The following is an 11,699-nucleotide window of genomic DNA, read 5'->3' as shown; positions in this document are numbered from 1 at the left end:
TGTTTGAGGGCTTCACCCTTATATAACAACTTCAGAGAAGATAATCATTGTAGCAACGTTCAAAATTTAAATGTTCAAACTTCATTGAGTTGCTTCATCTATATTTCCAATTTTTCTTCAGAGGGTACTATAAATGCATTATTTAATGTAAAATTTAAATGTTGATTAGAGACGCGTGTATCTTCTATCTGATCTAGGCAGCTACTTATTATCTCTTTCTTCTATTTTGAGTGTGGCAGAGTGGTGCCAACATAGAGCAGTCCTTTTTAGTGTCTTGTCTGAGATATCCAAGATTTTCTCTTTCTATCCTGACATAGTGATTTGACATTCTCTTTTTGAAAGCTTTCAATCTCTTTGAGAAACCTTCCTTATTTGATCTATTAAAGAATAAAGTATTAATGTTTTCTTAAAGAATAGTCTGGCTATTTAACAAGAAATAAATATGGCATTGGTTTTAAATCATATGTTTCATTTGGTGTGCTTCATCTTACAAACGAAATATGTCATTACTTCATCTAAAATACTTTCTTTTGAAAAACATTTGGCTTCTTGTTTGTTGCTTATAGAAAGGTATTTAATAAATTTCTAATTTGTTTAGAAAAATATTTGTTATCATAAAAATTTATAACATTTCAAAGGATTCCAAATGAAACTCTAGGCTTCCTTTTGATCTTACACAAGGTTAGTCTTCCTGTACGGTTTAAAAGCTTCCCTCTCCAACCAGCTAATCTTGAATGAATCTTTTCCAAAATGCAATTGAAGTCACGAGTTTTGACCTTTCCAAAAAAACATAGGAAACCCAAGATATTTCTCAACATTTCTAGTTTGTTGAAAGTGAATGATAGAAACAAATTTTGCAATCTTTACATTGGATACAATGTTGGAAACCAAAATTGGATTTTTGAATATTGATTTTCAGCCTTGATGCAAGACCGAAAGTATCCAAAACCTACTTGACCTGTGAAGCCTTAGCCTGGGTGAATAATAAACAATCATTGTCAAAGAGAAGATGTGAAAATGATGCCCCACTTCAAGAAAGACACAGGTAGCCGTAACTTCTCTTGAACTTTCCATTGAATAAGAAGGAAAAGTTTTTCCATACAAAAGACAAATAAATAGGGAGACATGTCTCTTGATGCAATCCTCTCTTTGGCACAAAGTTTTCAAGTTTTTCACCATTCCGTTATTACAAAAATATAGTTGTAGAGGTGGTGCAATTCATAATAAGCTTCGCAATGAATTGAGAAAATCTAAACTTGAAAAAAGAGCGATTTTGAGAAATTTTCAATGAACTCTATTATTGGTTCTGAGAAATCAATTATATAAGACCTTTCTTACTCTTCTTTTTATGCATATGATGAAACATTTCTTAAATAATCATAATGTTGTCAGTACCTCCTTAGAAATGAAGATACTTTAAAAAGGGCCAATCAGAACCAATCCTAAGTACAATCACTATGGAAATAGTCTTTAAGTGCTCATTGTTTTAAACCCATAGAGCTTGGAAACATTAATCTTTTAAGTGAAACCATAATTATATTAGTAAAACGTTATTTTGGAAAAGTTTTACTAGTTTATCTCCTCCTTAAAACTTTTGTTAAATTAGTTTGCTTCTTAACTCATTAAACATAACACTTGAAAGTGTTTTCGTGAGTATGTCTACCAATTATTTTTCAAACCTGTAATATCAATCGAACATCTGTATTCTTCTCAGCTTCTCTTACAACATGAAGCTTGACATTGATATATTTGGTTAATCAATGTTGGATTGAATTTTTAGCAATTGAATTATATAATTTATTGTCACATTGATAGCGTTGTTAAATTATTATAAAATAACAACTAGATTCCTTTAAATTTACAGTATAGGAACAAACTTAAGTTATTTCTCATGCATGAAAGACACAAATCAATTAAATATGAAATTATCAAGCAGCTACAAAGTGGGGAGTCTTAAACAAATTTAAATGAAATTACAAAAGTTACGATGGAATAGTAAAAATCAAGAAATTTCAATCAGAAAAGCATCAATTCAAGTTTTCAATCCTTGCAATGAAATTCTCACAATGCAAAATATAATTTGAATTTAAGCATCATATAAATCAACACTAACGTAATCATTTTCCTTTTTGTTGTTATGCTTCTACATATATTTTTGCAAGTGAGGATTATCTAGATGATGCCAATAATAAAGCTTAATTAGGGTTTGTGTTATGTCAATTGATTAAGCTTTGATAGGATGTAATATCATATTTCTTAAGATTTTATGTTCTCTTGACTTATTATTATGTTAGGATTCATATATATTAGTTATTTAATTTGAAGGTGTAATGGCCTTTTGTTTAGCCACTTGATTCCCTTTTGTATTTCATTTGTGTTTGTTATGTTTTAATATATGTGATATCTTTATCCTTAGAAGTTTTGTGAACTAATTTCATCTTAATTAAATTTTATTTTAGATCATATATTTGAGATTTCTTTTATTACTAACATTATGTATGATCATTATATTCAATCTCAAATAAGAAATTAAGGTTCACTTAAAATGAATTTGGATAGCCATAATAAGTTATTGATAACTAAATATATAATAAAATACAAATAATTTATGTATAATTAAACTTTATAAAATTTTATTCTTTTTATGAGTCAAACTTCATAATTTGTATATTTTGTAATTTCAAGTTTGTTTCTAAATTTTTATTTTTAATCCATATCTTACAAATTTAGTTTAGGATTTGATTCAAACTTTTAATTTAAATCTTAATATTTTAACATTGCATAACTAACATTTTTTTTAATAGCTTTTGTATTATTTTTTTTAAAATTTTTGAATAGATGTAATTGATTTTTTTTTTCCATAAAATTATGTAAAATATTTATTTCAAATTACAAAATTAATGTTACCACGTTACCAGCTTTCTAGAAAGAGAAATATAAGAATATCTTGACTTAAATATGATTTTAGTCTCTCAAATTTAAAATAAATTTATTTTTAATCCCTCAAATTTAAAATTGAATTTTTAGTCCCTGTAATTTCAAAAAATCTTGTGTAGTCATTATACTCAATTTTTTTTAATGAATATGCCAAATACTTGTCGCATAAAATCTACTTACTATCTCTGTTAGTAAAACATAATATTAAATCTAATTAATATTATATAATTGTTTCAATTTGTTACTTTCAAATATATTATTGATAACTTGAAAGGTTAAAAGAAATTTTTTGAAAATTACATGGAATAATAAAAATAATTTTAAATTTGAAGGATAAAAAATAAATTTACTCTAAATTTACAAGAGTAAAAACATATTTAACTCAAATATTTTTTTTGCACCGGTGTACGTAGTAGTATATTTGTATTATAGTTACTTAAAGAAACATTAATATTAAATTTACCATATATTTGTGTACTTCCGGGATTTGTTTCATTCCTAGTTCTATGGTATGTATCACCTATGAAGGTTAGAATAATGCACTATGTTAAAAAAAATTGGTCCTAAACTGTTATATTTCTCTGTAATTGAAATACAGCAAAAATTACCATGCTTACAGTGAGTAGTGAAGTTGAATCCTATATTAAAAGTGTAGTTCTTTTCGATATGATAAATTTATTAAATAATATAAACTGTTTGTGCACCACATTAAATATGTGTGATCAACTTTAAGGACTGAATCCTACTAAACTTTCTTTGCCTGCACTGCTTACTTTGCTGGTCTCTGCACATCACCATATAAGAAATGAGCAGCTCTTCTGTTAATCTCTTAAATAATAATTTAGATTATAGTATTTGTCGGTTTTTTATATTTGTTTCCTCAGCATGTTTGGTTGATATGCATACACATTTCTCCTCGGCTACATTACATGTCCTATAAATTAATTGAATGATCATCCACTTCCCTTGAATTTGAAATGATTAAGAATGTTGAAACATTTCTGATGTGCTAGATTGTAAATGGCACCGCCGAAGACGATTAAAATAAGATGGTAATCATAATAAAAACGTTGTTAGATAGGGATGATATTCCTTCAAGCATGAATATGGACATTCCAAAATCTGAATCAGAAACATGAATTCGAAGAGAAGGCCAACAGTTGAACGTGAAGCAAATGATGGATTGGATTTCCATCAGAAGAATTTTGAAGGAGAAATTTTTAAGATGGGTTCACACAAAATTATTTGAATAGTTCCAACAAATTATCAATTTTTTTTCATTATCAGTTTGTAATGGCAGCAGTAGAAGGTAAATTAGAGAAACTCACGTAGAAACACACGGAACGATGCAGTTTTTTTATTTTTCTAGGGTGAGTATCAGGAACCATAATCCATAAACTAGTAACAAAGAGTACTCAGGAAAAAGAAGAGTCATTCAGGCCAACACAAACTTCCATCAACCCTGACTAAAATATTCATTTTCCTTCTGCAGTGCACGTTTCTTTCTGGTTGGTCTCACTCTCAGTGCTCCACAGTGATTTCTTGCAAGTTGCAACGAAAAAGGTTCTTAACAAAGTTGTCATTGACTATGGATGCATTAGAGAATCTTCAGTTCTATGAAAATCAACAAACATGCAAAGTTTCTTTCAGCAGTAAATAGGTAATAACAAATTTGTAAGTTACAGCTTTTTCTTGTATTGTGGTTATGTTACCTGGAAAGGACGAGAAGTGGCAGGCATCAAATATAGGTCATCTCTTCTACTAACAGTAACTCCGAATTCCTCGGTCATGTCCAATTCCTTACTTTTCATTCCATTTGGAAGCTTCCAATCAAAGTGATACAACAAATATGCAAGGGCCAACTCAACATTTATTAAACCAAAGTTGCTTCCAGGGCATATTCTTCTTCCAGCACCAAATGGAATGTACTCAAAATTATTCCCTTTGTAGTCAATAGAGCTATCAATGAATCTCTCTGGATAAAATCTCTCTGCTTCTGTCCAATAGTTTGGATCTCTTGCTATTGCCCAAGCATTCACAATTACCTTGCTTTTAACTGGTATATGATATCCATGAATCTCACTTGATTCTCCACATTCTCTTGGAAGTAAAAGAGGAGCTGGGGGGTGTAACCTTAGTGTCTCCATGACAACTGATTTCAAATATTTGAGTTCATTGATGCAAATTTCATCAACCCTTTCTTTCAAGCCAAATACCTCTCTAACCTCAACTTGTGCTTTCTCCATTATTGTTGGATCCCTTATCATCTCCGCCATTGCCCAATTTATGGTAGTTGCTGCTGTCTCACCTCCAGCAGCAAAGATGTCCTACAAAGTAATTGTCAGTGCTTTTAAGCTAATGCAAAAATATGCAAAGAGATAGTTGTCGATTTTTTTTTTCTAAAGTGAGGAGCGTACTTTATAGTATAAACTATAAAGTTCAGTTGCAAATATAGATTGGAAGAGCAACTGTTTAGAATTAGATTGTGAAAAATTACATACACACGAAGAACAGACTATGGAGTTATAACTTTTCTTTAATCCTCTAAGATGGACCCTCACTTTTGAGAAGTTGAATTCAAAAGGTGTATGGCATGCAAAAGGCATCAATTCAAACAATACAACAGCGAATTTACCGAAAACTGCATAATTTTGAAGAGCTTGTGAGTGAGATGTATTAAACAAACAGCGAGATATTCTTAAAAAAGGAAAGGATTTGCAGGATGTTATTATCCTTACCAGGATTATAGCCTTGATATTACTAACAGTTAAACAAATGTCCTGGTTACTATCATTACAATCCTCGAATTTTAGGAGTACATCAACCAAATCTTCTTCTACTTCACCATTGCCTTCTTTGGTGCCCTTTGACTTTGCCTCTTTATGTTCACGGATGATGTCTCCTAGTATCCGATCCATTTTCCGATGCAGCCTTTCAAGCTTAGGCCTCAGACCAGTAATAAGTTGAAGCCATTTAGCAGAAGGAAACAAATCACCTATGCTAAACCCTGCTACTGCTACTTGTGCTTCTTTTAACAGTAATATGAATTCATCTCTGTCTTTGCATTCTGTGCCAAATGCAGCTCTTGAAATGATATTATATACTGACGAAAGTACTGCTTCAGTGAGGTTGATGGTCGACCCTTCATGTGCACTAACCACTTTAACCAAATTGGTGAGCTCTTCTTCTCTTATTGTTCGGAATGAGTTTACACGCTTTTGGGTGAAAAGCTCTACCGTGCATATTTTTCGTAACTGTCTCCAATAATACCCATAAGGTGAAAAAGTAATACTTGTGGATTCATAGGACAATATTTCTGAAGCTAGAATTTTAGGCCTAGATGCAAAGATGACATCATGGGTTTTCATTATCTCCTTGGCATATTCTGGTGAGGAAACAATGATTGCGAAGACCTCTCCTAGTTGCAGATGCATCAAGGGTCCATATATTTTGGCCAAGTCTCTTAATTTACGGTGTGGTGGTGTAGATGTAACAAGATGGAGTATGTTTCCTATGATGGGTAGTTTCCATGGTCCTGGGGGTATATTTGGAGATGACCCAGTTTTCTTGAGATTCCTTCCTAGTTTCAGTACCACAATCAATAAGGTGAAAAAGGGCAAGATAAGGTAGAGTATCACAGAGTCCATGGTGACAAGAAGCAAGGGTTTCTGATAAAGATAAGGATTTTGGTTGCAGTTTATTGCTTTGTGGCGGTGTCTGCTGCTGCTGCTAATTTTATTGTAAAGAGTCCTTTGGTTTATTTCATTTTCATAATATGACCCACCTATTGATGTCTTTGAAGAAAAATCCAATAATTTTTCTACCTTATCAAGCATGTTCCCATTTAACTTTTCATAGTTGGGCCAATTTTACTATTTTGGGGAGATCAGTTGGCAGGAGCAAATATGCAACCATTGTGAACCATATAAATAGTTGTACTTCCCTGAATATAACAACATTCAATCAAGTGAAGCAATTCACGAATACGTCAAATTTATCATAATGAATGGTAAGGGATGGGTGTATTTTAAAACAAGGGGACATTTCCTCTTCATTTAAGTTTTATTAATTGCCTTGTTCTATAATTTTATTTTTTTTGTTTATGGAGTATCCACCGTCGATAGTGGTGACTAATCTCCTCGCTACGTTGAAGGCACCTCAAAGAATGAGATAGCTAGCCCTAAGATTTAACGCGGCTGCATACACAAGACAGGATTCCAACCCTTGATCTTGCTTAAACGTGCATCAACCCCTAATGCTGAACCACACGCTTGAATAAAAGAAAAATTCATACGACAATAATTTTACTAAATATAATATCCCATGCATCAGTACGTGGGTATACCGTATGTAAAAGAAATATGATTTAAAATCAACTCTTATACATAAAATATAAATTGTTATCTTGTACAAAAGAATTTTTTTTTTACGATAAAGTTTTTATGAATTTTTTTTAACTTCATAATTAATACGAATTTTATTTATTATAATTATTTGTGAATTAACTTTTAATATTTTCAAAATAAATTATCAATAAATAAAAATAATCTTGTATTACAATATCAATTATTTATCATAACTCTAAAATATAATTTATATATTTAAAAATATTTATTCATTTAAAATTTAAATATAATTTATATATTCAAACATAATATTTATTTATATATATAATTTATTTTAAAATTTATTTATATATATTAAACATTGAACTTATATATTGCATGAACTAAAATACTAGTATAAATAAATATGTTATTTTTTTTTATTGTTTTATGATTTAGATAAATGTTAATAACTTAGTAGCACATTCTAACACTCTTAACATATGCTCTATTTTCGGATAAAACATATTAGAATTAAAAAAAAAAAGTGTGGTATTACTCTATTTAATGCATTTAAGTATTTAGCTTATAATTTTGACTTTTAATAAATTTGACCAATAAAAAATAGTATGATGGAAAAAGTGTGGCAAAGAGTGGCCATTCCTCTATATATTATAAAAAGTAATTCATTATAAATAACGTTATTTTTAGTATATTATGAAATTTTAGCCTTAAATATGTAATAAACTATATTGAGAGAAACATCTATTTCGTGTGCGTTCATAGTCTTTATTTAGTTACTACTTTCAGTGATGAATATATACTTCATACCAGTATCATAATTTTAAAAAAAATCTTTTATTATATTATGTATATATATTTATTATTAAAATAAATAATATAAATTATAAACATCTTTTAGTGATGTAATGGATAAAATTGAATATATGAAAAGGTAATTAGGAAAACTCCATTAATGGTGTGGTGGCTGGTAGAACTAACTTATAACCTTTTGGTTGAAAACTAATAAGTTATAAGTATTTTTTGATACCTTAAGTTATAAGTTAGGAACTAAAAAGTTAACAAGCTTATAAATTAATTGATTGAATTGAAATCATTTAGTTAAATTAGTTGATTAATGAAAAATGACATAAAAACATTTATTTATGTACCACCCAACATAGTCGGATGTTATCTCGTTTGGCAAGTGTACCAAATCGTATAAGTAGTTCAATGAAAGTATGAGTATCATCTCTCAAGGGACTTGTGCAATACTTTACAATTTCACTTGTTATACTAATTAAGCTACCGGGAAACAATAAGAGTTTGATTTGCTGTAGTAAATAGTGTAAACAAGCAATAACAATTCTTTTTGGTATTTTGGTAAACACTTAGAGTGCAAAACTTGATTCTAATGCAATATTAATAAATTGTTGGGGTTTGACTTCACTAAACCTTCCTCTCATGGTTATCACTAAGCTCACAATAGTTATTATTCAGAATTTATCAATCACTCTCAAAAGTAATCAACCCTAATCTCTTACAAGTTGGCATATAAGTTGCTAACTTAAACTATCAATCTCTTGCATAGTTTAACCGAGAAACCAACTTTAAAAACCAGAGCTTAAGAAAGACCAATGGCATTTACTCTCTCTATCAATAAGCACCATTAGCTGCTCTATTTCAAGTCAAAGGTTTAAAATCATTTATCAATCTTTTAAAAACCTCAAGTTCAAGTTAAGGGTGATCAAGCCATAACAAGCATTATGCACAAAAATAGAGCAATAAAACTGAATAACAACTAACATTGATCACTTAGAGTTTACACATGAGAATGGGTTTAGTTAGACCAAACCCCAACAAGGGTGAAGTTAGCTACACATAAACATGTAGAACTTTACAAATGATGAAGAAAGGAAAGAAGCTTGATCTTGAAGGTTCTAGAGCTCTCCAGCTGCCACACAAACTCCAAGAATGATTCTCCTTACTTCTCTCCTTGAAAATCCCACTTTTAGGTCATAAAAACTTTTGTCTTATGTGAATAATGACATGTCAGCACAATCCACGCTAAGCGTGAGATGCCACGCTAAGCTTGAGGATGGGTCTGGAGTGAAATGAGGTTTTGGGACTCCTACACTCAGGCCCAATTCCACGCCAGTTTGAGGGTTAAATTTTTGGTTAAGTCCCCAAGCTAAGCCTCAGATCCACACTTAGCCTGGGGACTTAACCAAAAATTCCTTCAACTTCGAATTCACCACTTTGTGCTTGACTTCCTTCCTTCTTTCCTAGCTTTCTCCTAAACTACAAAACAACAACCAAATACTTGTGAGTTACTTAAAAACATGATTCAAAGACAAAATGTGATCACCTAACAATTTACATATGTTTTGAGTTAAAAACAAAGTCTAAAGTAAGAAAAATTGATACAAGTGCTTCAAATTAGGCCAACAACTTAATGAAATCATAGCACTTATTATCGGACCAATTACACAAATATATAAGCCAAACAAGATGCAAACTAGCCCATTATCATTGAGTAAGTCCCTAACAAAACACATCCTAAACATATAGGAAATAGTAACTCCGCTTATCAAGGATAATATCTTCACACAATCACCAATTTTTTTTTTGAATACCATACAATATTATCTCCACAAACCATATTTCTAGAATCTTGGATCACATTATCAAGAACAATATATCTCTTCGTCAATAAGAATATCTCCAAAATAAAACATGCAACATTACCTCGAAGCCTAAAGATAAGATCAATCACTTATATATGGGATACTAGATATCATTCTATCCCAATCTCATTCTTAACCTAAACTCCCCTCTAACTTGAGAGTCAAAGTGTCTTTGCAAGTGTCTCCCACTATTAGAGCACCTGCAAATTTCGGTAAGAACATTTGGCACCCATCTAGGACTGAAGCGAAACAATCCTCCAACAACAAACATGGCCTCATGCCAAAATCGAATTATGGAAAACAACTCAGCAAGGACCTCCATGGCAATAAGTGAACCTGGCCTAGTCTTTGACTACTACAACTCTGCCCACAACGTCGAACAATGTCGAATTGCCACTAAACAACCGTAAGAAGGAAGACAACTACCGCTAGTGGCACTGCCATTCCCAAAACTCTTTTTGAGAGGTAAACAATCCACCACTACATAATGAGAATGCTGGCAAAAATTTTGTTGATTGCTTCACCAATGATGGCCTCATCACATCTTCATGCAAGAGACATCTTAAAATTGTCAACAATGTCGCTACCGCGCATGACAAGTCATCAAGAATACTATCCCCATCAATTTCATTAACAATGATTTTCTAGAAATGGATCCAAATCACGATAATCCCATGGTCATCTCAATCGAAATCTCTAATTGGGAAGTGTCAAAAACCTTGGTAGGTTAAGGTAGCTTGCCCGATATCTTGTATTGGAATGCTTTCCTCCTGCCAGATGCAACTATCCCAAAACAATACCAAGTCACACAATAGACCCCTACTAGGATTCACCAACCGAGAAGTTGACACAATAGGGTATTTAGAACTCTTGACCAAGTTGTAAAGTGGAAAACATGCCAATCTCTAAACATCAAATACCTATTAATAGACATAACCACAACACATGACGTCATAATTAGACGAACCACCCCCAATGCTATCGTATCTACAAATCACTTAACAATGAAATTCCCAATGGTTGATGGCAGTATAATTACAGTCCAAGTCGACCAACATCTTGTTGCAAGATAATGCTATGTTGAAAGCCTAAAAGTTACCCCCAAAAAACTGGTCGTCTACGCTTTTATTGGACGAACAACAACATCGAATGTCACACCACCAATTGTGACATCCTTACTACCCCAACACATATATTGTAATAATTTAAATAGACTAAGGAAATAAAATTTTTAAACGTTGGTAAAAGGGTTCACATAAAAACCTTCATAAATATTCTTCAATATCCAAGATAATTGAAAATAAAAAAATAGAAAATGAAACATAAGAGTTTACAAATTGTTTTTACAACTCCAAATCCACATAAAAATCCATGTCCTAGAATTCCTCTGCCTCGATGTCACAACATCATAGCATAACCACAATTCAACCGTTGGCATTCTAGATGCCAATCATAGCTGGATTTTCCTCACCTAAAACATCTATAATTGCACGGTGAGAAAAGAAAACATCTATATGTAAAGCACACAAGGAAAACCCACCACATAATCTCATCATAGCTATATCAATCATGCATCATATTCACATCATAACTCGCAATCACACCAATTCATCACAAATTTTGCAATTATCATTATCATTTTCACATCCATAATTCACACAAATCTTACAATTAACACTATGACAAAGCCACACCACAATTGACATAAGTGATATGGGTTAATTGCCTCACTCATCCCACACCATGCCAG

General features: G+C 31.4%; 1 protein-coding gene across 2 annotated transcripts; it reads right to left on the bottom strand.

Moving 5' to 3' along the window:
• Nucleotides 1-4,270: 4,270 nt before the first annotated feature.
• LOC109800704 (cytochrome P450 71D11) lies at nucleotides 4,271-6,788 on the bottom strand. 2 transcript variants are annotated; one of them, XM_020361540.3, is made up of 3 exons: nucleotides 5,676-6,788; nucleotides 4,650-5,264; nucleotides 4,271-4,551 (listed from the first exon to the last, which is right to left on the bottom strand). In XM_020361540.3, exons 1-3 carry the CDS (start codon nucleotides 6,771-6,773, stop codon nucleotides 4,546-4,548), a joined length of 1,719 nt encoding a protein of 572 aa, XP_020217129.2. In that variant the 5' UTR covers nucleotides 6,774-6,788; the 3' UTR covers nucleotides 4,271-4,545. The 2 variants fall into 2 exon arrangements, with proteins under 2 accessions (XP_020217129.2, XP_020217128.2); XM_020361539.3 differs by having other exon boundaries at nucleotides 4,271-4,478.
• Nucleotides 6,789-11,699: the final 4,911 nt, after the last annotated feature.

This window comes from Cajanus cajan, chromosome 11 (genome assembly GCF_000230855.2).
Source record: "Cajanus cajan strain Asha chromosome 11, NIPB_CcT2T_4, whole genome shotgun sequence".
NCBI classification, from domain to species: domain Eukaryota; kingdom Viridiplantae; phylum Streptophyta; class Magnoliopsida; order Fabales; family Fabaceae; genus Cajanus; species Cajanus cajan.
This window is presented reverse-complemented; position numbering and strand designations above follow the sequence as displayed.